This window comes from Euleptes europaea, chromosome 1 (genome assembly GCF_029931775.1).
Source record: "Euleptes europaea isolate rEulEur1 chromosome 1, rEulEur1.hap1, whole genome shotgun sequence".
Lineage (NCBI taxonomy): Eukaryota > Metazoa > Chordata > Lepidosauria > Squamata > Sphaerodactylidae > Euleptes > Euleptes europaea.
Genome location: NC_079312.1, coordinates 20,043,475 through 20,071,407, shown reverse-complemented (window position 1 = coordinate 20,071,407; position 27,933 = coordinate 20,043,475). Strand labels below are relative to the sequence as shown.

General features: G+C 52.8%; 1 protein-coding gene across 1 annotated transcript; it reads right to left on the bottom strand.

The window, feature by feature from the left end:
* Positions 1-646: 646 nt before the first annotated feature.
* BAG6 (BAG cochaperone 6) lies at positions 647-27,933 on the bottom strand. Its single transcript, XM_056856010.1, has 25 exons — positions 27,824-27,933; positions 26,420-26,537; positions 25,963-26,183; positions 23,656-23,709; positions 22,717-22,791; positions 22,452-22,627; positions 22,118-22,247; positions 21,460-21,657; positions 20,567-20,840; positions 17,216-17,293; positions 16,733-16,840; positions 16,466-16,578; positions 16,199-16,283; positions 15,053-15,396; positions 12,295-12,619; positions 8,804-8,973; positions 8,349-8,402; positions 7,608-7,710; positions 7,374-7,498; positions 6,208-6,354; positions 5,148-5,207; positions 3,994-4,137; positions 3,792-3,899; positions 888-1,034; positions 647-779 (listed from the first exon to the last, which is right to left on the bottom strand). Exons 1-25 carry the CDS (start codon positions 27,899-27,901, stop codon positions 681-683), a joined length of 3,534 nt encoding a protein of 1,177 aa, XP_056711988.1. The 5' UTR covers positions 27,902-27,933; the 3' UTR covers positions 647-680.

Below are 27,933 nucleotides of genomic sequence, written 5' to 3'. Positions count from 1 at the left end.
CCACACACAGATATCAGAAAAGATCCGCTAATTCTCCCTTGTATTGCCATCATATTAATATGTATGGGTGTGAAAGCTGGACAATGAAGAAAGCTGATAGGAAGAAAGTAGATTCCTTTGAAATGTGGTGTTGGAGGAGTGTTACGGATACCGTGGACGGCCCAAAAAACAAATCAGTGGGTTATAGATCAAATCAAGCTGGAACTGACCCTAGAAGCTAAAATGACTGGACACATTATGAGAAGACAAGCAGGAAAAGAGGAAGACCCAACAAGATGGACTGACTCTCTAAAGGAAGCCACCAGCCCTCAATTTACAAGACCTGAGCAAGGCTGTTAAAGATAGGACATTTTGGAGGACACTGATTCATAGGGTCGCCGTGAGTCGGAAGTGACTTGACGGCACTTAACGCGCACACATTTCTCCCTCCCCTAAAAAACATTTTATTTAAACACACACATATCAGCCCCTGGAGAAGTGGCTTTATTTAGTAATTTCAGCAGCAACCGGGTCGCCCCCACTGGCCAAGAGAAGTCACAGCAACCAGACGGGGAACGCGTGGGAAGGGAACTTAAATATTTGGCCTGAGAAGGGAGTGGCTATTTGCATCGTGCGCAGAGAGGGGAGAGAGGCGAGCCACAGAGTCCGCCTCCGGCCCAGGAGGGCTGCGGTGCCAGCCATTACGAGTCCTCGGCCACAAAGGCCTGCTGGGCATTGGGGAACCTCTGGGGAGTGAAGCTGGGGTCCGCTTGCAGACGCTTCTGCAGGTCAGATTTCAGCTGGAAAAGAAGGGAGAGGGGGATGTGAAACCGGCTACCACCACCACCCCAAATCTGCACCCGGTCATATGGTGCCCTGTCTGCGGGGGTGCCTGCCTGCCCCCTCACCTGTTGGCGGTAGCCCTCCTGTAGAGCTGGGTCTGCAAGGTCCCGGTGGAGGCTATCGGGGCTGGTCAGGGGCTTCACGCCAGCCCCTTTGGCCGCTTTGCTGACTGCCTCGGACAGAAGCAGTTGGGGCCCATCGCCCTGCATGGTCTGCGGAGGGAGAGGGAGGAATTGGTGGTGGGGGGGAGGACACATTAGCAAAGACGCATAAACTCAGGCAGTCTGCTCATCCAGTGGCAAGGACTGGGAATAGAAATGAGCCCCTCCCCGCGGCAACACCTGCTTCTCCCAACAGGGCAAAACTCCCAAAACAGGATGAGTGCTGCTGCGCCGCCAGATTCTTCAGTCCCCTCGAAAAAGCTGGTCCTGCCCCTCTACGGGCATCGGGCACATCCATCTAGGACCTTCCCCAAAATGAATCATCAATGAGGGTGCATGACTAGGGAGCCCCTGAATGAACTGAAACCCATGAGGTAGCCCAGAATCTACAGAGGGCAGCACAGAGGAAAATTCTGTACAGGGAACTGAACATAAGAACAAGTCCTGCAATCAGTTCACACAGTGGCCAACCAGGTGCCTCTAGGAGGCCCCACAAACAAGACCACTGCAGCAGCACCACCCTGCCTGTGTTCCACAGCACCTAACATAATAGGCATGCTCCTCTGATCCTGAAGAGAATAGGTATGCATCATGACTAGTTTTACTAGTAGCCATGAATAGCCCTCTCTTCCATGAACATGTCCACTCCCCTCTTAAAGCCTTCCAAGTTGGCAGCCATGACCACATCCTGGGGCAGGGAGTTCCACAGGGAGCTTGAAGAGAGGCCGAGGTTCGTTTTGCCACAAGGATTTCCCAACTTTTTCCTGCTGAAGCTACCGCAGTTGCTTATCAACGTGCTACATCTAGTGACGCTAGACTGAATGGCCCCGCCCCACCCCACAGTGAAAACTGAAAATCCAAACTGCCTCAAGCAGATGTTAAGTGTTTCTGCCCCTCCCCCCACCCCAGATCACAGAGCATCTGCCCACCTTTGCCAAACGGCAAGAGGAAAGAAGCATCAGCCCCATTTCCCCCAGCAAATTCACTGTGTCTGAGGGAGGAAGTGCGCCAATCCCCAAAAGTATACATTCTTTAAACTTCTGGTTTTCTCTCTCACCTTTAAAAAGAATCTTAAAATGGGGCTGAACACAACTCATAGTTAAATTGTGGAACTCCTTGCCCAGGATGTGGTGATGGCTGTCAACTTGGAAGGCTTTAAGAGGGGAGTGGACATGTTCATGGAGGAAAAGGGTAGTCATGGCTACTAGTTAAAATGGATACTAGTCATGATGCATGCCTATTCTCTCCAGGATCAGAGGAGCATGCCTATTATCTTAGGTCAGGGGTCTGCAAACTGTGGGTCCCGAGCCGTGTGCGGCTCTTTGGCCCGTTGAGTGCGGCTCTCCGAACTCGGTTCGGAGCCCCTGCTCTCTCCTGCTCACGCCGGCAGCCGGGCTGCAGAGCTGGAGCACCTGAGAGCGAGCAAGCATGAGAGAGCAGGCGAGCGGGCGCGCTGTCTCTCCACACACATCCCCGGCGTAGAGAATGGTCCCCCTTTCCCTTGGCCTCAATGGTTGGGAGGCTAAAGCCTCCCCTCCCCTCCAGCCGCGCGATTGCTGGGCAGGCGGCTCGGCGGTTCCTGCCCCCCCCCCCCCCGCCTATCAGCTGTTGGGCGGGGTGGGTTTCCTTTGGTAGACCTGGCCTCCGGCTGAGTCCCATTGCAAGGCCATGTCTACCCACTGGCTTTCTTGGCGGTAGACCTGGACTCCAAGGAGGGGAAAAAGTCCCCCTTCAGAGGCCAGGTCTACCAATTGGCTTCTATGGGCCTCCGGAGGCCAGGTCTACTGCCAAGAAAGCCAATGGGTAGACCTGGCCTCCCAATGGGACTCAGCCGGAGGCCAGGTCTACCAATAGGCTTTTATGGTGGTACACCAGGCCTCCAGACAATGACTCCAGATGGGGAGGGGGAAATGGCAGGGACTTACAATTTAATTTTTATCAATAAATAAGATCACTATTAAGTATGATATCAAGTTTTATTCAGTGTACCTATAGTTTAATTAAGTCTTAAAACTTTAATTGAAGTTTATTAAGTTAATAAACAGTGTACCTACCTATATAGTTTAAGAAATTTGGCTCTCAAAAGAAATCTCAATCGTTGTACTGTTGATATTTGGCTCTTTTGACTAATGAGTTTGCCGACCCCTGTCTTAGGTGCTGTGGAACACAGGCAGGATGGTGCTGCTGCAGTGGTCTTGTTTGGGGCTTCCTAGAGGCATCTGGTTGGCCACTGTGTGAATAGACTGCTGGACTTGATAGGCCTTGGTCTGATCTAGAAGGGCTTTTATGTTCTTATGTTGTAATAGGAAGCCCCATGGCACATAGTGGTAAGCTGCAGTACTGCAGCCCAAGCTCTGCTCACAACCTGAACTTGATCCCGATAGAAGTTGGTTTCAGGTAGCCGGCTGACTCAGCCTTCCATCCTTCCGAGGCCGGTAAAATGAGTACCCAGCTTGCTGGGGGTATAGGAAAGATGACTGGGGAAGGCACTGGCAAACCACCTCGTAAACAAAGTCTGCCTAGGAAATGTCAGGATGTGACGTCACCCCATGGGTCAGGAATGACCCGGTGCTTGCAACAGGGGACCTTTACCTTACCTTTTTAATGTTCTAATAGAAGGGATCAAAACTCTGTTCAACCAAAACAACTGGAAATTAACCAGCGGGTCCCCCCACCCCTCTGGCTGAGGTTTCTCTGAGCCCCTCCAGCAAGAACAAGAGCTTTCCTGCTCAGATGCACCCGGATTTCCCTGCTTGACCACTGCCCCATCCTGTGGGACTTTTACCCACGCGTCTCCCACCCTCTTACCTTGCGCCGCTTCGCCGGCATGCCGCTCAGGTAGGCGTCGCTGAGGGGCGGCTGCTGTTTGAGCTTGCGCTGGCTCTGGATGTCTTCGCGGATGATGGGCACCCACTCCTGGCAGGGGAAGCAAACGTTTGGGCACCCGTGAAGCACTGCAGAGAACAATCCTCCCTCCCCCCCTTCCCCCCTCCTGTCCAGACACACTCACAGGGGGCACAGCGGCGGCCCAGGGCTCTGTGTCGGGAGCGGGGGGCTCCCCTGGCTGGGGCTCTTCATGCTCCGGCTCTCCCCGCTGCTGGGGCATGGCCTCCTCTGCCGTGGTGGCTGGGGCCGGGGAGGCCACACTCTCGCGCTGGGGGACAGGAGAAAGGTGGTGGGGAAAGGCTCTCACATGAAGCTGCCTTATACTGAATCAGACCATCAAGGTCCATCAGTCAGTATTGTCTACACAGACCGGCAGCGGCTCTCCAGGGTCTCAGGAAGAGGTCTTTCACATCACCTACTTGCCTAGTCCCTTTAACTGGAGATGTTGGAGATTGAACCTGGGACCTTCTGCATGCCAAGCAGATGCTCTACCACTGAGCCGCGGCCCCTCCCCTAAGCTCTCCAGGGTCTCAGGCAGAGGTCTTTCACATCACCTACTAGCCTAGACCTTTTAACTGGAGATGCCGGGGATTGAACCTGGACCTTCTGTATGCCAGGCAGATGCTGTACCGCTGAGCCGCGGCCCCTCTCCTAAGCTCTCCAGGGTCTCAGGCAGGGGTCTTTCACGTCACCTACTTGCCTAGTCCCTTTAACTGGAGATGCCGGGGATTGAACCTGGGACCTTCTGCATGCCAGGCAGATGCTGTACCACTGAGCCACGGCCCCTCCCCTCCACACAAACACAGGAGGGATAACCCCTGCTTTGAATGGACGAAGGCCCCAGGCTAAAGCCCCTGCGTCTTCCTTTAGAAAGCATCTTGGGAAGAAGGGCAGGGAAAGATGGCCTTTGGGATGAAAGACTGGGCAGTTGGCCTAAAGGGACCAATGACCAAAAGGGCACCCTCCGATAGTTAGATCGTTTCCTTTGTCAAAGACTGAAGATCTCACCACACAAATGAGCAGGTGGCCTTATGTATAGCCCCACCACCACCAATGGATGGAATACTGACCTACCTGATGGCTGAAAAGGTTCTCTAGATATTTAACGTTCTGAAGCACTACGCTAAGACTGCCGTATCACATACGCACACGTGTGCACATCCCGTCTCCCCCAACCCCGGACTTCTCAGAGCCCTGCCGCCTCCCACCAGCACGGAAAGCTACAAGCTCCTTGAAAAGGGGGGGGGGCACATCCGCTGGACCCCTCTGACCCAGTACCTGTAGGGCTTCGGAAAGCTGCTCAGCAGCCTGCAAGTCCATGGGCTCTTCAGGAACAGGCTGAGAAAGACGGGAGGCAAAAGAGAAGAGTTGGTTTTTATATGCCGACTTTCTCTACCCCTGAAGGAAGGGGTTACAAACTCCTTCTCCCCACGACACCCTGGGAGGTAGGTGGGGCTGAGACAGTGTGACTAGCCCAAGGACACCCAGCGGGCTTCATGTGTAGGAGCAGGGAAACCAACCCGGTTCTCTAGATTAGAGTCTGCCACTTCCTAACCACCGCTCTTAATCTCTACATCATGCTGGCTGATCAAGCTGCTGCTGCTGCCGCCCCTGTTCTGGACCGTGCTGCCTGGACCCTCTCACATGTAGGCATCCCTGAATATAATTTTCCCACCACACATGCACACCCCAAAAAGCCAACAAGCCACCTTCACAAAATGGAACAGCCACTTGACAAGATTCCACAGCCTGGATTTGGCCCACAAAGCCCCCCATCTTGCACACATGAAGCTGTCTTATACTGAGTCAGACCCTCCTCGGTCCATCAAAGACAGTATTGTCTACTCAGACCGGCAGCGGCTCTCCAGGGTCTCGGGCAGAGGTCTTTCACGTCACCTGCTTGCCTAGTTTCTTTAACTGGAGATGCCGGGGATTGAACCTGGGACCTTCTGCATGCAAAGCAGATGCTCTACCACTGAGCCACGGGCCCCTCCCTTCTTTGGCTTCTGGTGGCCCCGCCAAATATAAGTCAAAACGGGGCCCCTTCAAAAAACAAACCCCGTTTCTCAAGAGTAGCGAGGTGGAGACAAACACCCTCCGGCAACCCAGGCTCTCCCCTCTAAGCTTTGTGCACCATTTTCCAGCATCTGTGAGCCCCCCCTCCCCACTGCAAGGCAGCAGTGACCTGACTCGAGGGCCCCACCGCCCACAGAGGGATGCAGCAACCGACACGCAGGCCCTGGCCAGTGGAAGAGAGCAGCCCCCCTCCACCACCCCCAACGGCACAGAAGTCAGCCTGCTGCACCACCCTTCCAGCCCCCACGGCCCCAGGTGTTACCTGGGGGGGATCGCCCGCCCTGCGGACGTACTGCAGGATGTGTTCCTCCGTGACGGGCATGTGCTCCAGGATGACCTGCAACCGCATGCTCATCATGGTGGTGAGCCAGCTCACCAGGGATGGGTTCATGTCCGCCGACATCCGCCTCTGCCACCGGACGGGGGGGGGGGGGGGCCGGGGGAAGAGAAAGAGAGGGCTGTCAGGATTGGAAAGGAAAAGAGGGGCTTGCCATGAATCCCCAGGCAGCTTTAGCGTGCGAGACTCGACAGGATCAACCTGCCGCCCACCCCTGCCGTTAGCTACCAGCCTGGGAAAGTCAAGGGGACTACACGGTAAGCAAGTCATAAGAACACAAGAAAGGCCCTGCTGGATCAGACCAAGGTCCATCAAGTCCAGCAGTTTGTTCACAGTGGCCAACCAGGGGCCTCTAGTAAACCCCCAAACAAGACGACTGCAGCAGCATTCTCCTGTCTGTGCTCCACAGCACCCAATATAATAGGCATGCTCCTCTGATCCTGGAGAGACTAGGTATGCATCACAACTAGCTCAACTGTATGCCGCACTGTTGTGATTCCCCCTCCGCCAACTCCAGAAACCTCAGTCTGTACTGTACTTCTGTTGCCCCGGAAGGTCAGACCAGAACCAACGGGTTGAAATTAAATCAAACGAGTTTCCATCTAGACATTAGGAAGAATTTTCTAACAGTTAAAGCGGTTCCTTGGTGGAACAGGCTTCCTCGGGAGGTGGTGAGCTCTCCTTCCCTGGAGGTTTTTAAGCAGAGGCTAGGTGGCCATCTGTCAGCAATGCTGAGACTATGACCTTAGGCAGCTCATGAGAGAGAGGGCCCCTTGGACATCTTCTGGGCATGGAGTATGGGTCACTGGGGGTGTGGGGGGAGGTAGTTGTGATTTTCCTGCATTGTGCAGGGGGTTGGACTAGATGATCCTGCTGGTCCCTCCCAACCCTATGATTCTATGACTCTGCTAATTTGTAGAATTCCCACCTGGGTTTTCCATGCAAAATTTGAGGAACGCCGGGACACCGTCGCCCGGGGTTACCCTGCACCTGAGAATGTCCCACTTCCAGCCATGCTCTCACCCCCAGCATGGCCAAGCCGCTGAACGGGAAGGGAAGGAGCCCCGGCCCAAGCAGAGCCCCTCACTCACAATGCGGTCGTTGATGACAGCAGTCAGGGCCGCTTGCTCCCCCTGCAAGCAGTAGAGGTTCAGGGCCAGGCACTCAAAGAGGCCCTGGTTACACAGCTCCAGCAGCCGGAACCCGAAGGAGTTGTCTGGGAGGGAGGAGGAGACACGGTGGGTCAGAAGTAGGGGGCAGCAAGCCCCAAGGCGCTCTGCAAAGCCCCCGAAGGCCCTTGCGCTCGGCCACCCCCCCCTCCCAACCTGTGCAGTGCAGGATGTGCGTGGCGATCCGGTTGAACTGCTCCTGCAGGAACTCCAGGTTGGTGCGGGTGATGTCGACGCCGTCCTGGACTTGGACAGAGGCCTAAAGGGGAGGGGAGCAGAAGGGACCGGGGGGGGGGGATTGGAGGTTCATACGCAGCTAACACCACCTCGAAATGGGGCCGGGAGTGCGTTCAGGCACTCGCGCAGCAAGTCGCCCTCAAGGCGTGCACATAGCCTGCAATTGTGGCCAGGGGATTCCAACCCATGCTATGCAACAGACGGGCCTCCGCAACTGGCATAAATTTGCGCGGGATGCAAAAACGGTCTTTTCTGTGTTGCGTTTCAGCATTCTTTGGCACGCTCAGACCTGGCTCTCTGAACATATGAAGCTGCCTTATACTGAATCAGACCATCAAGGTCCATCAAAGTCCGTATTGTCTACTCAGACCAGCAGCGGCTCTCCAGGGTCTCAGCTTTAACTGGAGATACTAGGGATTGAACCTGGGACCTTCCGTGTGCCAAGCAGAGGCTCTACCACTGAGCCACGGCCCCTCCTGTGAGAAGGCGCAGAACGGACTTTGTTCCCACAATTCTCTGGGGCACCTCAAGGGCTTCAGCGGCCAGCGAGGCATGACCCAGGTCTGCTCCCATGGGCATGGGTTTGCTCCTATGTCCCAGCCCAGACCCCTGGCTGCGGAGTTATAAAAGTGGGACGGGGGGGAAGCGGGCACAACTCACAAAGCTCTCACGGATGTACTCCTCTAAGCCATTGATCAAGTTGTAAGTGGCCATCTGGAGGAGGGGAGAGAAAGAGGGTGGACATTAGCAGCAGCAGCAGAAGAGTTGGTTTTTATATGCAGACTTCCTCTACCACTTAAGGGAGACTCAAACCTGCTTATAATCACCTTCCCTTCCCCTCCCCACAACAGACACCTTGTGAGATAGGCGGGGCTGAGAGAGTGTGACTAGCCCAAGGTCACCCAGCTGGCTTCATGTGCAGGAGTGGGGAAACCAATTCAGTTCATCAGATTAGCCTCCGCCGCTCATGTGGAAGAGTGGGGGAATCAACCCTGGTTCTCCTGTTCAGAGTCCACCACTCCAAACCACCACTCTTAACCACTACACCACGCCGGCAGATATCCAGAGGAAAGATCAGGGATTGGGGGGGGGGGGGAACGCCAGCCCCATCTCACCCGGACATTGCGCTCGGTGGGCTCCTGGCCGTGCAGGTACTCCTCCCGGAAGAAGCGGCTGAGCTGGGGCTGGATCCGTTGCAGTGGCTGGAACTGCCCGTGCAGCAGCATCACCATGTCGACCATGGAGAAGTTCTGGCAGATCAAGGAGAGCAAGTCCCCGAAGAAGCCTGGGAAAGGACGGGGCGGAGGGAAGGAGCAGACAGAGGAGAGGGCGTCAGATCCGCCAACAGGGCCCTCTTCCTTCCGCTCGCAAAGAGACAGGGAGGACGGGACGTCCGAGCTCGCCAAGAACCTTCTGGCCCTCGGTGGGTGGAGGAGGGGGTCCAGACAGAGGAGGAACCCCCCTCCCACGCCAGCCTGCATCCCTTCCTCCACCGACAGGGAAAGCTGCCTGCCAGAGCACCCCTTCTGGACTCCCTCCTACCCAGCACCTCTATGGCTACTTCCACTGCCCCATCCCATGGTACAGAACACACAGCTTGGAGACCTTCACCATCAGGTCTTCCCTCATCCCCCCGCTGGCTAGACAGAGCCTCTGGAACACTAGCCACACCAAAAGAAGAGGGAGGAACTGGTGGGAAGACATGTCCGTCCAAGCCCTCTCATCCAAGGCACAGTCCCATCGGAAGGGCAGGGAAGGTCTGGAAGGGCCAGTGAGGGCTAGTGAGGGCTCACAGGAGATGGTAGCCAGGACAGCTCACTTGGGGGTGCTCGAGGGATGCTCTCCACTTCAACACCCCGGCTGTAATACGGGAGAAACAAAATAATGGCCTACTGGAAGGGTACAAGCGAGAAAGAATCTAACAGTAATGCCTGGAATGCTCCAAGACCGTCGGGCAGAGGCCTTTCCTTCATTTATTTCACCTTTCTCCCAAATGGGGAACCAAAGTGCTTTCCTGCATTCCTTCCCTTCTCTGTCCACTCTACAAGTCAGCCCACTTCAACATTAGTGGACCCTTTGATTAGGAAAATGGGCTCTGGCGATGAGGGTGAATGGACCAAGAGGTTTCTGCTGGGAGACAGCTCACCAATCACCACCCAGGTCGCAAAATACTGTGCAGAGGCAATGAAGCTACGTTGCCTTGATGTACATCCTTAATCTGTGGAAATGTAAAATTGGGTGGTTCCTAATTTTGTTGGCCTTGGTTGTAAACATCTACTCTGCATGGTCAGTTTCTGTTTTACCTGTTTTATCTGGGATGCTAGCCGCAAATAAAATTTACTTATTTATTCCTTCTCCATTCATAGACTCATAGAATCATAGAGTTGGAAGGGACAACCAGGGTCATCTAGTCCAACCCCCTGCACAATGCAGGAAACTCACAACTACCTCCCCACATCCCCAGTGACCCCCACTACATGCCCAGAAGATGGCCAAGATGCCCTCCCTCTCATGAACTGCCTAAGTTCATAGAATCAGCATTGCTGACAGATGGCCATCTAGCCTCTGCTTAAAAACCTCCAGGGAAGGAGCGCTTACCACCTCCATTTTATCCTTACAACAACCCTGTGAGGGAGGTGAGGCTGAGTCTGTGCAACTGACCCACGGTCCCCGATTGAGCTTCCACGGGCAGAGTAGGGATCTGAAGCCAGCTCGCCTAGATCCTAGCCTGACATGCTAACCACCACACCAGGCTGGCGCTCCCATCTCCTCCTCTCTGGTCCTTTTTAACTGGAGATGCCAGCGACTGGACCTGGGACCTTCTCCATGCTGAACAGATGCTCTACCCCCGAGCTGCAGCCCTTCCCCTGGGGCTTCTTCCACAAGTGGGATCTGAGAAGCAGTGGGTCTCCTCTCTCCAAAAGGTCTGAGGCCCGACAGTTAAACCACAAAAAGGATACTCCCGCCTGCCCATTCAGAAAGGAAGCGGGGGACTCCGAAAAGCGGCAGCCCAGAATCAAATGCATTCCTATTACTGTGTACGGGTGTAAAAGCCAGACAATTAAGAAAGCTGCTAGGAAGAAAGCAGATTCCTTTGAAATGTGGTGTTGGAGGAGAGTGTTACGGATATCGTGGACTGCCAAAAAAACAAATCAGTGGGTTCTAGATCCTATCAAGCCTGAATTGACCCCGGAAGCTAAAATGACTAAACCGAGGCTGTCGTCCTTGGGTCTCATTATGAGAAGAGTCACTGGGAAAGACAGTCATGCTAGGAAAAGCTGAGGGCAGCAGGAAAAGAGGAAGACCCAACAAGAGATGGATTGGTTCTTGTAGGTTATCCGGGCTGCGTGGTCTTGGTATTTTCTTTCCTGATGTTTCGCCAGCAGCTGTGGCAGGCATCTTCAGAGGAGTAACACTGAAGGACAGTGTCTCTCACTGTTAAGAATGAATAAGGCTTGGCTTCCTGTCCTGAACATCTCCTGACTAACAAAGACTACAGTCCACAATAGCCATGCGGATTAGCCTTGGATTCCACATGTTAACAGATCACTTCAGGATACAATGGTTCCACATTAACATACCCCACCTTCATTAGCACATTATCTTGATACTTACAGGAAAATGATTAGCACATTACCTTGGATACTTTTTGCAGGACAATGACTCAGCTCAAACCCAACCCCCTTCTGACGATATATATTACTCTTCCTACACGCTTGACACTGAGAGACACTGTCCTTCAGTGTCACTCCTCTGAAGATGCCGGCCACAGCTGCTGGCGAAACAGTCAGGAAAGAAAATACCAAGACCACGGTCACACAGGCCGGATAGCCTACAAGAACCGATGAACTCTGACCGTGAAAGCCTTCGACAATAAGAGATGGACGGACTCGATAAAGATAATTCACAGTGGGTAGCCGTGTTAGTCTGTCTGCAGTAGTAGAAAAGGGCAAGAGTCCAGTAGCACATTAAAGACTAACAAAAATATTTTCTGGTAGGGTATGAGCTTTTGTGAGCCACAGCTCACTTCTTCAGATACAGCTAGAATGTGAATCCATCTTTCTTTAAGCAGAGGAGAGTGAATTCAGACCTTGCATTCATGGCTCATTACCAATGCTGATTTCTCCACCCATCTCTCCCCTGGACATCACAGACTCTTCTGCATACCACACCTAATCCCATCACGCCTGCTAGTCACATTTACATACTGTTAACATTTACATACTAATGCTTGTCTGAATTCACTCTACTTATAGACAGATGGATTCACATTCTAGGAAGAAGTGAGCTGTGGCTCACGAAAGCTCATACCCTGCCAGAAAACATTTTTGTTAGTCTTTAAGGTGCTACTGGACTCAATAAAGGAAGCCACGGCCCTCAGTTTGCAAGACCTGAGCAAGGCTGTCAAAGATCGGACGTTAGGGAGGACATCGATTCACAGGGTCGCTGTGAGTCAGAAGCGACTTTACGGCACTTAGCACGGACACAGAATCAAGAGGACAGGCATCCAAATGCATCCTGGCAGGACGGAACCCAGCAGTACACGGCGCCAGCGAGCTATCCTCGCTGCCGGCCAACGGGCCCCTCAGAAGACCCCCCCCCTTACCGAGAGCCCCCTCGGTGCCGGGCTCAAAGAGGTTGCTGGTGCCGCTCAGGCGCTGGATGAAGTCGGCGATGCTCTCCGTGCTGCCCTGCTGGGCGCTGAGGGAGCCCATCATGGACGACAGCACCCCCTGCACCACGCTGGTGAAGAACTCGGGCGGCAGCGCATCCGCCGAGGCCCCGCCCCGGACTCCACTGCCCCCGCCCGCCCCGGCGGGGGGCGCCTCCGGCCCGCTCTGAGGGGCGGAGGGGGGAGGTGGTGGAGAGGCCGCCGGAGGAGGGGGCGCCTGCTCCGGGGTGTGCGGAGGGGCCGGCCCCATCTGCGTCGCCTGGGGGGGGGGAGAAACAGGAGGCGGTGAGACGGGCACGGTGCAGGGACGCTCAACTGCAAAGTCTTCTGGGACAACTCCGGTTCCTCCCTGCTAAGCGCAGGGTGTCGGGCAACTCAGAAACAAAGCAGTGCGGGACGCAGGCAGAGAGAGACCGCTGCACCTGGACACCTTGGCATCCAAAGAACTTGCCATTGTCTAAGAACATAAGAAAGGCCCTGCTGGATCAGACCAAGGCCCATCAAGTCCAGCAGTCTGCTCACGCAGTGGCTAACCAGGTACCTCTAGGAAGCCCCCAAACAAGACGACTGCAGCAGCACCATCCTGCCTGTGTTCCACAGCACTTAACAGGTATGCTCCTCTGATCCAGGAGAGAATAGGTATGCATCATGACTAGAATTCATTTGGACCAGTGGCCATGAATAGCCCTCTCCTCCATGAACATGTCCACCCCCCTCTTAAAGCCTTCCAAGTTGGCAGCCATCACCACATCCTAGGGCAGGGAGTTCCACAATTTAACTATGCGTTGTGTGAAGAAAAACCTCCTTTTATCTGTTTTGAATCTGTTCAGCAGATGACCCTGCATTCTAGTATCATGAGAGAGGGAGAAAAGCTTCTCCCTTCCAAACCATGCATATTTTTACAGACCTCCCTCCCTCCGTCTCTCTCCTCTTTATCCCCTGACCCCCAGGCGTTGCTTTCTGTAAGGAGTCCTCACTTTCACTGGGTTAAACCCCCCCAGATGCTCTCTCTCTCCTCTCTTGCAAGTCTGAGCATCCATACCCCCCTTTCTTCAGCGCTAGTCTCTCTGGGCCCAGGATCATCTCCTCTGGCTACCCGCAGCTCTACAAGGTTCCCAGCAGGCCTTTCCTTCGACTCTGTCAGCTAACCATCCCCCATACTTGGTAAATTCCCTGAAGAGTCAGCTGAGCTTTCGGCAAAGAAGCTCCTGTTAGGAGAAGACCCTCAGCTTACGCTCCAAACTGCCAAGTTCTGCGCTGTTGCTATTAAAATACACAAAACTTTTATTAGAGCAGTGGAGTCTGATCTGGAGAACCAGGTTTGATTCCCCACTCCTGCACATGAGCAGCGGAGGCTAATCTGGTGAACTGGATTTGTTTCCCCACTCCTACACACGAAGCCAGCTGGGTGACCGTGGGCTAGTCACAGCTCTCTCAGCCCCACCTACCTCACAAGGTGTCTGTTGTGGGGAGGGGAAGGGAAGGTGATTGTAAGCTGGTTTGATTCTCCCTTAAGTGGCAGAGAAAGTCGGCATATAAAAACCAACTCTTCTTCTTAGAAAATGAGTGTTAGAATATTTTACAATTTTATGAATTTTAAGATGATAATTTTAACCAGGGGCTGCTTTTATTGATCTTATACCTTTATATGTATGGGCAGTCTGTGATTTTGAAGTGCAAAACTATTGAGTCTGGAATTTTCGATGCATTGGCTCGTGATTGGTCAGTCAGCTGTATTACTAAATTAAATTTTTAAAAGTCAGTTCGCCGGAGGGGCTAAAGATCAGACCTGGCACCCTCCACGTGCAAGGCGAGGGGCTCTACTGGGATACCCCCGCCCCCCAAGCTTTCTAGTGGATCACCAATGGCAGGCGAGCTTCCCCGGGCTCCATTATGAAGATCCTCCTGCTGCGTTTGTTCACAAACAGTTCCGGGTCAGGGAGACTCTGTTTGCAGAGGACGACAGCGGACGTGTGGCCGGAGAGCACATCTCAAAACCCTCCATCACATGCCCAAGCTCCTCGTCACATGCCGAGAGGGCTACCTGGCCAAAAAGGCAGTGTCAAAAGGGCTCCCCGAGACGACAAAACTCAAAAACCATTGGTCTGAGGAGCGAAGAGGAGGCAGAGTGACCTGGCCGCCACAGTTTAACAGGGAAACCAACACGTATTGACATTCTGGAGGGCGGACGGGACCACCTAATGCATCCCTTCATGCTCCCAACTTCTAAATCTATTAGGTCTTGCTTTGGTCCCAGATTGATCAACAACGAAGAAGAAGAGTTGGTTTTTATATGCCAACTTTCTCTACCACTTAAGGGAGACTCAAACCTTCCCTTCCCCTCCTCACAACAGACACCCTGTGAGGTAAGTGGGGGTAGGTGAGAGAGTTTGGAGAGAACTGTGACTAGCCCAAGCTGTCTTCCTGTGGAGCAGTGGGGAATCGAACCCGGTTCTCCAGATTAGAGGCCACCGCTCATGTGGAGGAGTGGGGAATCGAACCCAGTTCTCCTGATTAGAGTCCGCCGCTCATGTGGAGGAATAGGGAATCAAACCCAGCTCTCCACATTAGAGTCCACCGTTTTTAACCACTACACCACACTGGCTCACAGGAGGAGAAACACCCAAGAGAGGCTCCCGATTTCCAAAGAGAGATGTCGTCATTTTGCTCGGGCTTCAAGGGAAATGCTCACCTGCAGAAAGTCTGTCATGCCTTGCAGGAAAGCGGGGACCCCCGGCATGGCCACGGTGATGGTGGGGGACCCCACGCCAGCCACCCCGGCCATGCTGGAGCCCGCTGCCCCGAGGATGTTCCCCAGCAGCTGAGAGAACTGGAGCTCGGCGGCCATCGGAGGCTGGCCAGAGGGGACGGGTCCCCCGGGGGCGCCGGCCGAACTGCCCCCCGCGGCTGTGGTGGCAGTGTTGGTTGTGCCGGCGCTGGCGGAGGCCGTGGGAGGAGAGGCGGAGGTGCCGGTGCTGAAGGCGGCCTGGCCGCTGACGGAAGAGGACGCTGACGAGGAGGTCCCACTGCCCGGAGCTGGAGAGGAGAGAACAAGGTGGCATCTGGGACTGGGTCCAGGTGAGGTTGCCGGAACATTTGGGAAGAGGGAGGGGAGGACTTCCAATCATCCGTGACCTCACGGTGTCCTACTAAGCCAGCGTTGTGCACCCGACTCCCACCGCTAACCGTGAGGGTGAACAATCTCCCAATGTTACTGTTTCCTTTTAGCTGATCAACCACCTCAGGCCTAGACTAACCATCTTCCCAGAATTCCCCCTGCTCCATCTTTCATAGCATCATAAGAGTTGGAAGGGGCCACCAGGGTCATCTAGTCCAACCCCCTGCACAATGCAGCAAATTCACAACTACCTCCCCCCACCCCCGCCATACCCCCAGTTGTCGCATTAGTTCTCTATTTTAAACCGTCTTGTTTAATAGAACGAATCTTTCCCTTTTTCAACAAAAGTTAGAAAGATTCATACGGTGTCAATTCATTTGCTGGTTACCTGGATAGAGAAATAAAGGACCAGCAGACTCCTGTATTATCAAAAAAATTAGAAGAGGAGACAGCCTTTTCTTATTTGATAAAACGTGGAGAATTGTGATACTGTGGATAGCATTCAAGAACAAAGCCTTGACTTATTTTCAGTTCATATTTCTCTCAAGTTACGGGCAGAATCCTGACCGTTACATAGTGACCCCTACTCCATGCCCAGAAGATGCCCAAGATGCCCTCCCTCTCATGATCTGCCTAAGGCCACTTAGATGGCGCAAGTGTTTCCCCCCTCCAACTGAGCAATGTTCGGTACCCCCCTTCCTTCCGGGTACCGCCACCTACCCACTATCACTGGCTGCATGAGGAGCTGCCCGACCAACCCACTGATCATCTGGGCCAAGGAGGCATTTCCGCCCATGCCAGGGCCCTGCGAGGGAAAGGAACAGACACAGGGCACAGATCATCGGCTGGGAACGGCAACAGCGGGGTTTTCAATTTTGCATTCCACCTCGAATCACTGTGACAAAGGAATACTAGAAAGCAAATAAACCTCTCCAATCAACAGCCTCCTGCTCGCCCGCCCCGTTCCCCCAGCGCTCCAGTCCTCACCCCTTGTCCTGGTGCCTGGGGCGACCCAGGGTGAGTGGGCCGCACAGAAGGAGCGGAGGGCCTGGCAATCACCACACGTGTTGGCGCAGACTGGAAGCCGGGGACCTGCTGGCCTAAGACATGAACAGAAGGCGACCATCTGTCCAGAGCAGAACTCAGGCGCCACAACCAAGGGGATAGGGTGGGTGAACAGCCATTGCCTCCCCTTCCCTGCTCCGCCTGCAACAGCACAGGCCCGCCAAACATCCAAGCCTGGGGGATGGTTACCTGTGGCCGCGGAGGCTGCCGCAGCCATGGCTTGCTGCGTTATCTGGTGGGCCACTGCCTGCATGAACTCTGGCGGGAGGCTGGGGAGGGGCATGTGAGGAGCCCCACCTAGAGGGGAGACAAGAAGAGAGTGGGAGGGGGAGGGGAGGGGGAGGAGGGAGAAGAAAGAAGAATTGGTTTTTATATGCAGACTTTCTCTACCACGTAAGGAACAATCAAACCGGCTTACAATCACCTTCCCTTTCCCTCCCCACAACAGATACCCTGTGAGGTAGGTGGGACTGAGAGAGATCTCAGAGAGCTGTGACTAGCCCAAGTCCACCCAGCTGGCTTCGTGTGGAAGAACGGGGAAACCAACCCAGTTCAACCAACCCAGAGAAGGGCATGGCTAGCGAACCAGGAGTTCACAGCCCCTGGGTGGAGCAGTCCTATGCCTCTCCCCCTTTCCCGCAGACGACCCCAGCTTGGAGGCCTCCTCCGTACCCATTCCTTGGCCGGGTCCAGCAGGCCCCATGGGTGGTGCTCCCCCAGCACTGCTTCCTCCCATCTGGGAGCCGGAATCTAAGCGGGGGTAGGAGAGAGAAGAGAATGGAGAAGTTATTAATGAGAGCTCAGACCTCAACGACCGCACTGGCTTCCTTGCACTCTCCCACAAGGACTGGATGGTCTTCCCAATACCATCCCCCACCCCACAGCGCAGATCAAAACAACGCACAAGGGAGAGCCATCTAGGGCTGAAGTACGCATTTCTGTAGAACAATGTCTGTGTGTTAAGTGCAGTCAAGTCGCTTCCAACTGATGGTGACCCTATGAATCAATATCCTCCAAAATGATCTATCTTTGACAGCCTTGCTCAGATCTTGCAAATTGAGGGCCGTGGCTTCCTTTATTGAGTCAATCCATCTCTTTTTGGGTCTTCCTCTTTTCCTGATGCCCTCAACTTTTCCTAGCATGACTTTCTTTTCTAGTGACTCTTGCCTGCTCATAATGTGGCCAAAACACAAAATGCTTTTTTTGTTTCAAAACCTGCCAATAGTTAAGGGTGTACAGATATTTGATGTTTGGAAAAAAGATATTATGAGATTTCTCTGGGGTAAAGAAAGACACAGGATTGCATATAATAATTTAATTGAATTAAAGGAAATGGGAGGATTTGGACTACCAGACTTGAAAATGTATTATCAAGCAGCATGCTTCCCTTGGATCAAAAATTGGATTCTCTTAGAGAATCCGAAATTATTAGAATTAGAAGGATTTAAATTGAGATTTGGGTGGCATGCTTACTTGTGGTATGAAAAGGAGAAGGTAAATAAAGAATTTAATTCTCATATTATTAAGAAAAACATTACAAATATGGAATAAATATAAGGTTGTTTTTGAAAGTAAAACTCCCGGCTGGATTAATCCCATAGAAGCATTTATAAGAAGAGGTGCACATTTAAATTTGGATTGTAATAATTATAGAGAAATGATAGAATATAAAGATGGGATTTGGGCATTGAAATCACGAGAAGAACTCCAGATTAAAGATTGGTTTATGTATTATAAATTAAGGGATGTTTTTAATAAAGACAACAAGTTGGGTTTTAACCAAACCAAATCGAAATTTGAGATTATATTATCTAAGGGTAATAAAGGATTGATAGGTAGGGTTTATAAATTACTAATAGAACTAAATTTAGAACAAGAAAGGATTAAGTCAGTGATGTTGAAATGGATGAGAGATTTAGGTTATAATATAGATTTGGAAATATGGGGAAAGTTATGGGAAAAGGAGTTCAAGTTTACCATTTCAAATGAAATAAGAGAATTTATATAAAATGTTTTATAGATGGCATATAACCCCAGTATTATTAAGTAAAATGAAGAAAGAAGATGAAGCTTTATGTTGGAAATGTGGTATGGAAATAGGTACATTTATGCACGTCTGGTGGTTTTGTAAAAAAATAAGGAGGTTTTGGAGATTAGTTTTGAATGAAACTAATAACTTGATTAAATTAAAAATTAAGAGAGATACCGCCTTTTGTTTATTGGGTATTCCAAAAAGAGATTTAGATAAAGGTGATAGAGTCATATGTCAATATAGTTTTGCTGCAGCAAGAATTATAATTGCAAAAAAATGGAAGCAGACAAATAAACCTTCATTTAAAGAGTGGAGAGAAAAATTATGGATGTATATGCGGTTGGCCAAAATTACAGCTTTTTTACATGGTAAAGATATGGAGGAATTTAAATGTACATGGTCCAAGGCCACCGCATATTGGGATAAAGTGGCAAAAACGGATTTTAAAAATATAGTTAACGAATTGTAGTATAATATGATGTTAAATATGATATAATAATAGATATTTTCTTTTGTAATGTCATAACACTCCATTGGAAGTCCAATGGTGAAGGGCACTGTGGTGGGGGGGTGGGATTTGGATTCAGGGCACGATGGGATTTATACAGTGAATTGAATATTGTATTAGTGGATAAGTAGTGCGCTGAACATGTAATTTTTTCTTTTATTTTTTTCCTTATGTATGTGTATTTTATATTTTTTTGTTTTTTGTTTTTTTATTGTGTTTATATGTTTTGTTATAAAAAAAATTATAAATAATAATAATAATAATGTGGCCAAAACACGATAGTCTCAGTTTAGTCATTTTAGCTTCTAGGGTCAGTTCAGGCTTGATATGATCTATAACCCACTGATTTGTTTTTTTGGCAGTCCACGGAATCCGTAACACTCTCCTCCAACACCACATTTCAAAGGAGTCTACTTTCTTCGTATCGGTTTTCTTCATTGTCCAGCTTTCACACCCATACACAGGAATAGGGAATACGATGCCATAAATTAACTTGGGTCTTGGTGGCCAGTGACACATCCTTACACTTCACAAACTTTTCTAGCTCCTTTATGGCTGAACAATAGGCATTTTTTAAATGAGAGGGGGAGTCATCAGCCCACCCACCCCCCGAGGCAAAAAAGCGACTTCTATGCATGTACAAATACAGTGGGTGTGTGGCAGGAATGTTCAGGCATTTGGGGTTGCTCCAGCAACCCACACTGCACGTTGCCCACTAGGAGATTGGGGGGAGGGGGCTAAAGGACAGGCCTCAGAAACTGTGAGGTGTGGGGAAAGAGGGACAGAAAGGGATGGAAGAAAAGCAGCAGCTAAGGACAACGCAAGAACGGCTTTGGTGGATCAGACCAAGATCCATCAAGTCCAGCAGTCTATTCACAGTGGCCAAGCAGGAGCCGGGGGGTGGGGTTGGGAGACGAAGTACTCCAGGAAAGGTGGGAAGAAAGCAAGCAGGGAAAAGTGTCGCAGGGAGAACAGGAGTCAGGAATGGGAGAAGAGCAGAAACTGCAGCAAACCAGGCAGGAAGCAGGGACCAGAGTGGGAGAAAAGGGATTTTCATCCCTCCTCTGCGGCCTCTCCCCAGGGGCTGTAAGCCAAGGCCAGAGTTGAAGCCGCAGGACCCAAACACCACCTGGTGAGATCGTGTCAAAGTGGAAATTGAGCGGCAGGAACTTGACGCTCCAGTACTACAGACACTCCTGAGTCATGTGGCAATTTTGACTTTCTGGACTGGGGTGCAGGCAGCAGCTGAGAACAGGCTGGCAAGATGGAACCCTGGTCAGAAAAACCCAGGGGATCTTAAGATCCCAACCTCCTGTCCCCTCCATGGAGGAACTGGGCCCCACCCCCACTTACCCCTCCCACCCACCCCAACCAACAAGCCAGCACTTGCTAGAAGAACAGCCCCAGCCCCCATGACCTAACCTCCCCAAAGCCCCACAATCGACACTTCCTCCCCCCAAGGGAGATCCTGTGAAGAACTCACCTTGTATGTTCATGTGCATCATAACCACCGGTTCAACTGTCTGATGCGAGATGCGGATCACGCGAGGGTGTCCCGTCTGGGAGGCCTGCGTCTGAGTCGGGGTGCTTCCCGGGGAAGAGGAAGGCGGCAGCCCCTCTGAGGGCCGCCCGGCCTCTGCAGGAGCGCTGGGCTGGGCGGGGGGAGCAGGCTGGGCGGCCTGGGCAGAGGCTTCCAAGCCAGCCGGGGCAGGGCGAGAGCCATTGCCCGTCATGGTGACAGTGGTTCCCACGTTGATCTGGGACAAGAGCAAGTGTCAGACAGGTGAGAAGGCAAAAGCAGGCCTTAAAAACATAGAATCATAGAGTTGGAAGGGGCCACACAGGCCATCTAGTCCAACCCCCTGCTCAATGCAGGATCAGCCTAGAGCATCCCTGACAAGTGTTTGTCCAGCCTCTGCTTAAGGACTGCCTGTGAGGGGGAGCTCACCCCCTCCCTAGGTAGCCAATTCCACTGTCGAACAACTCTTACTGTAAAAAACCTATTCCTAATATCCAGCTGGTACCTCTCCGCCCACAATTTAAGCCCATTATTGCGAGTCCTATCCTCTGCTGCCAACAGGAACAGCTTCCTGCCCTCCTCTGAGCGACCGCCCTTCGAATACGTAAAGAGAGCAATCCTGTCCCCCCTCAACCTCCTCTTCCCAGACTAAACATAAAAATTTATAAATTAAAAAAAAATAAACATGCCCAACTCTCTCAGTCTTTCCTCATAGGGTTTGGTCTCCCTTGCTTCTCTCTCTCCTGGTTTGCCAGCTTACGGCTGGAGGTCTACAGCCGCAGCCCGAGCCGGCCTACCAAGGGTTGGTTGGGATGGGTCGCATCACTGCAAGCTGGGGAAGGGGATGGCTCACTCACCTGGATGGGAATGGCCGCCTGCTGCAGCACCATGGGGGCGGTGTAGTGGGACATCGGCCGCACCACGTGGAGGTGGCGGGGGGCGTTGCAGGAGAGGTTGCAGCGCAGGTCTGAGAGGGCCACGAATGTGTTCCCCAGCAGGCGCAGCGACTCCCCCACCAAGTTGATGATGCGCTGGTCCTCCTCACGGCCCTCCGTCTGTCAAACACACAAAAACGGTAGCAAGGCAAAGGTGAGCCGCCTGTCGTTGCGCTCAGATTCCTTATGGCACCTGCAACCCCCGTCAATCATCCAACCGGGCAGCTCGCTCCACTTCTGAGCTTCAGGGCAAATCCCAGTTTTCACACCCCATACGCAGATGCAAAGTAAAGCAGCTGCAACTGGCTTTCAACATGAACCACCTTAGAAAGAGTAGTATCCAAGCCATGATTTTGAGGCAGGATTGCATTTCGGTATGTAAGTATGCATGGGGAAACTGAGGAATGGGACGCTGAAAAGGCTGGTTTGCCAGGAGTGGAAGAAGCCAGCAGCGAAGGGGCTATTATTCTGGGATGAGGGGTAATTCCTGTCACTGCAATGCTCCGGGAGGAAAGAAACCATGCGGGATGAGGTGTTCTTCCCCCCGGTAGCCACATGGTACAACTCAACACCCCCTTACATTATTGTTGTAGTCAGCGGTGCCAGCGGTTCCCAAGATCTCCTCGTATCTCTGCAGGAAGGGCTGCAGCCTGCTCTCCACCCCGCGGAGCTCCCCCAGCACCTCCACGTACTCTGCCGGCGATGGGTGGCTGCGGGAAAAGAGGGCAACGGTCAGCCGTTCCCCAGTCCCGAGGCCTTATTTTCCCCCTCCCGAGGGACGCTGCCTGACCAAAGCCTTCCCGCTGGACCCTCTCGTCAAATTCGCCCTGACGGAGGACTCGGCTCCATCCCTTTGCTCTCAGCCCTTGCTTGGACTCAGGGCCCCCCTCCTGCGGCAGACCCCTGCTCCTTACTTGGGTGCAGCAGCCTCAGCCGCTGGGGGCAGCTCAGACCCCGATGGGGGCGTCTCCTCGGCCGGCGTGGGCTCGCTGGGAGGCTCGGACTCCGCTCCCTCCATCAGCTCCCGTTCGGTGGGGCTGGCCGACGGCGCTTCCTCGGATCCCGAGGCAGCTTGGCTGTTGCCCTGGCCCTGAAGCAGAGGGGCAGGTGAAGGCCGAGGCCTGGGACCGGAGGCCCCGCTCCCACCCCTTGTCCACGCCCAGGCCTGAGCTTGCTCACCTCTAGCCGGTTCAGGATGCCCTGGACGTCCCGTAACATGTGCTGGGCCATGACGAGGCGGACCCGAGGTTCGCTCTGCAATAACAGGAGAGGAGGTGTCCAGAGTCAAACCAAGGACTCCACCTTGCCCCCACCCCCTGCCCACGTTTTCCTGAATCTGAAGCGTGACGCCCCACACACACACACCAGACCCATAGCAAGACTTCCTTCCCCTTTAGGCCGACGAGCACCCATTTAGCACCACCTACCACTCCCCTCGAGAAAAAAACCTGAAAGGGTCCACAACGAGACAACCAGTGGCTGGTGTGGGGTGGAGGTTGGAGTGTTCCACTCTGAGCAGGGGGCCCTCTCTTTTGCAGAGCTGACCCTCTGGCCTGGAGGAGACAATCTGAGGTGTTCACATGAACACATGAAGCTGCCTTACACTGACTCAGACCCTTGGTCCATCAAAGTCAGTATTGTCTACTCAGACCGGCAGCGGCTCTCCAGGGTCTCAGGCAGGGGTCTTTCACATCACCTACTTGTCTAGTCCAGAGATTGAACCTGGGACCTTCTCCATGCCAACAGGATGCTCTACCACTGAGCCACGGCCCCTCTCCAGCTTTTGCACTTTGACTTCACTGAATTTTTAATAATAACGATTTTACTCTGGGCGCCAACCCTAAGCCCAGTGTGCACCACACCCAGCCCTGGGACAGTTTACGACCAGCTTTTTCAGGCTTATCGACTGGTCATTAACTGCTGCTTGCAGCTACCGGCAATCAGAAGTTAAACTCCATACACACACACAACGAACAAAAAAAAGCATTGATGAGATCCTACTGAAACACTAAATTATGCAATAACCCACCAAGAACCACCCAGCCCCCAGAAAGATCTCCCACACACACACACACCTAGCCCCGGTCAACGCCAGCCTTCCCGCCCCACATCTTGTACCTGTACAGGAGCCTGGTCCATATTTATATGAACGTCCACAGACGATCCTTCGCTCTTTGGAAAGCAGGGGGGTGAGAAAAGGGAGAGACAGGGGCAAAAAATTAAAAGGAAAAAAAAAGAGAGAGAGGATGAGAGAGAAAAAGAAAGGAAGAACAAAACAAAGCAGAAAGAAAGGCAAGGACTCACAGGAGACCAAACCACTGCCCCATCTGGGGCCTTTATCCCACTCTGAGCCTCCTCTTGACATTACACTATCTGCCCTTGACCACGGTGTGTGTCGATTACATATAGATAATCTTATTCTGCTTAAGTCTCTCTCTTGGTTAAGATGTACTGTACTTTCATCCAGGGGGGCTGTGGATACACTACGCTAAAATAAAAAACTTCAAGTTCTGTGGTTCAACAATCCAAATTCTTTGCTGGGGCAGGCAGAGTTCAGCAACCTGCATATGTGACAACAAATTGGGAATTTATTTGGCTTTGCAACTTTTATTCCGACTGGGCTGGTCGCAGAAAGGGCAAGGCAGGGTTCAAAAGCACCGCTGCCCACCACTTAGCCAGAACTCGGGCTTCTGAAATAGCAACTGATAATACGCTCTCTCAAGGACATGTTTGGAGCCAAGAGGGCTAGAAGCTTGACTTTACAAAATAAAATAAAGACAGCAACATCAGAGATTATCAAGTAGCTGACTTCTGCCCACTTGCTACCCTTCTTATCCACTGACCAGATTTCTAGGCCACCTTTCCTTTCTCTGATGTGTTCCTGCAAAATCAGGGCAGAGAGGCAGCCTTGGTTTTTATTAGCCCTTCGCTCCTGCCAGCAGGGTTTACTTACCAACCCCTCAGTGGAGGAGGGGAGTTCGAGGGCTTTTCGGGAGCTACCTCCCTACCCTTGCAATCATGGAAAAGGCTGCCCTAAGTCGGGAGGGCTGGGACCTCCCTGCTGCAAAGGTACAAGGCAAAGCTTTCCAAGGAAGCGTTTGTGCTTCACCATTGCAGTGCTTTTACTCTTATCACGAAGGCTGTTTTTAGCTCCAGGCTATATTTGAAATGCTCGTTTGTTTGGCAATCCCTTGGAGCAGTGTGGGAAAGCAGGCTAAAAAACATCATAAATACCTGACGGGTGACCCAAACACAGGATCACAGAGAGGCTGGACCAGCCCACCACTAGCCCCTTTCCAACAAGGACCCTCCGGCCCAGCCATTTTGCCCTTTCTGCAAAGTGCAAATTACTGAACACTTCCTTTGATAGGTGGAGCTAGCATAATCTAGCACCCAGGTTGCGGGAAGCCTGCGATAAGCAACTTCAGAGAATGCCTCCATGAGTACTAGCATTATAGAAGAAGAAGAGTTGGTTTTTATACGCCGACTTTCTCTACCACTTAAAGAAGAATCAAACCGGCTTACAATCATCTTCCCTTCCCCTGTGAGGTAGGTGGGGCTGAGAGCTCTAAGAGAGCTGTGACCAGCCCAAGGTCACCTAGCTGGCTTCATGTGGAGGAGTGGGGAAACCAACCTGGTTCACCAGATTAGCCTCCGCTGCTCATGTGGAGGAGTGGGGAATCAAACCCGGTTCTCCAGATCAGAGTCCACTGCTCTTAACCACCACTCTTAACCACTACACCAAGCAGGAGTATAAGCTTGCACGTGTCATTACAGAAGCAGCCTTTGCACTGAACTGCACTGCCCCACTTCCACTGCTCCGGCCCTCACCTCCAGAACCCAGGAGCCCAGCAAAGGCCATGCAGGCTGCCCAAAAGGGCCCAAACACTCGGGATTCCAAAAGCCGGGAGACCATAGAAAACTGGTGGGATGCCAGCCCTAATGCCTACCTTGAAGTCTCCCGAAGCAGCGAGGCCGAGAAGGCAATCGCTGCTCCCTCCAAACCTGTCCCTTCCCCTTGGCAGCAGTAAAAAGCAGGGGCCCAGACATGCTCACAGCAGCCGGGGGAGCGAGGCAAGCGACAGGACAGAGAGGGGACACGCGGGATGGGACCGCGGATGCCTTCTGCTGGGCCACCAGCTGCACAGGGGAGTGCCTGCCTGCCGACTCTGACCCCAGACGTCAGCCTTTAGGTCCCGCACAGTAGCCACTACGACAGACACAGAAGGCAAGGGCGTCGGGCCGCCAGAAGCCCCACCATCTCAGCGCCCACGCCTGCTAGCACCTTCCCCCCCACACCCCACACAGCACAGCAAGCTGCAATGCAACACCCCCCATGTTACTGTACACGGACTTGAACCGTGGGGAGGGGGCAGGAGACTCCCCTTTGCCCCTGCAGAGCGGCACCCTCTAGCTAAAACTCACTTGTGTGGGTGGCTGCGGGTCCATAATGCTTACTGGTAAGTTGAAGGTTCCCACCATGACGTAGCTGTTGGCGTTGCGGTCGTGCACGGTGGGGCCCGCCCCCCGGGAGCCTGTGCCGTTGTGGGGGACCGGCGATGGGCCCGCTCCGGAGGGCCCCCCCGAGGGCGACTGCGTCTGGGGAGGGGCACGCTCCACCAAGTGGATGACTTTGCCACCGACATCTGGAATTAAGACCGTGGAGACAGGGCATGTGAGAAGAATTTGCAAGAGGAAAGTGGAAACGAAAGGCGTGCACTGAATCGTTTCAGTAGCACTTTTCAGTGTTTATCAGAGCTCTGGCCTTACCTATGATGCCCTCTTCCCACACTAAATCCCCGGGGGCCTCCTAGACACCACCCCATCCCACTCCCCCATCAACAGGCAAACCCACAACCACCTCCGGGGACCCCCTCCTCACTGTATTCTTTCAGCTTCTTGTCATCTTGCAGGACTCTCCCTTGATAGATGAGGCGCTGCTTTTCGGAGGGGATGCTGACCGAGCCCGCAATGTGCTCCTTGAACTCTTTGACCGTGATCTGCAAGGCAGGAAAGAAAACGAAGAGAGGTCCAGAAGGTAGCCCTCCAGGCCCGTCGCTGCCCCCTAGGAATCTCCCCTTCCACCTGAGTAGTCACACTATAGCCTCGTTGGGGACTCGGGACACACTTCTACTTGTTGTTAGTTGCCCTGAGCCCGGCTTTGGCCGGGATAGATGTCTAAAAGCAAATAAATAAATACTTGCTGGCACAATGTCTCTACCAGAGCACTAATAGATGGCGGTGGAGGACCCCAGGAGAGAAAAGCCTTTCTCCCTCTCTCATAACACCAGAAAGTGAGGTCATCTTCTGAAGTTGGGGGGTGAGAGATTCAAAACAGATAAAAGGAAGTATTTCTTCACACAACACATAGTTAAATTGTGGAACTCCCTGCCCCAGGATGTGGCTGCCAACTTGGAAGGCTTTAAGAGGGGATTGAACATGTTCATGGAGGAAAGGGCTATTCATGGCTATTAGTTAGAATGGATACTAGTCATGCTGCATACCTATTCTCTCCAGGATCAGATGAGCATGTCTATTATATGAGGTGCTGTGGAACACAGGCAGGACAATGCTGCTGCAGTAGTCTTGTTTGGGGGCTTCCTAGAGGCACCTGGTTGGCCATTGTGTGAACAGACTGCTGGACTTGATGGGACTTGGTCTGATCCAGCGTGACTTTTCTTGCGTTCTTATGTTCTAAGAGACTCCAGTCCTCCTCCATATGAAGCCAAAAGGACATTCTGCTCTTACAACAGAAGTCAACCTGAGGCACAAGAGCTACAGGGAGCGAGGTTTGGTGGCCCGCTGGAGGAGGAACCTCAATGCCTGGGGGCTGCGCTGCAGCACGGCCAGAATCCTGGCACTTGCGGTGAGGAACCACAGATACGCCCACCACAACCATCACCCTTCCCCTCTGCACGAAAGCCACAAGACGTGGACTAATGGACCAGACTTCTACTGGGATCCAGTCAGACAGTCAACAACCATTTTACGAGACCAGATGGGAGGGCACGTCAAACCCACTGCTCTTGATATCAATTCCCCACCCCAACGTACCCCCCACCCGGCAAAAGGTATTAAGGAACGCTGATCTGGACAGGCTTTACAAGAGCACAAAAGAAAAAACCCAAAAGACACAGAAATGTACGAAAGGAGGATGGGAAGATGGGGATCCAAAGCTTTTAATCAAGAGAGACCGCTGGGCCACAGCAATCCCATTGCAGTGGTCCAGGAGGGGTCGCCCCCAGACTCCACCCTCCCAGCCGCAAGCCTCTCCAGGGATTCTCACCTCAGCCTCCACCGTGAAGGTCCTGGTCTGAGAGTCCAAAGTTTTCACCATCACCTCGAGGTTCTCCGGCTCTGCCATGATGCCTTGTCACACGCTCCCTCCCGCTCTGC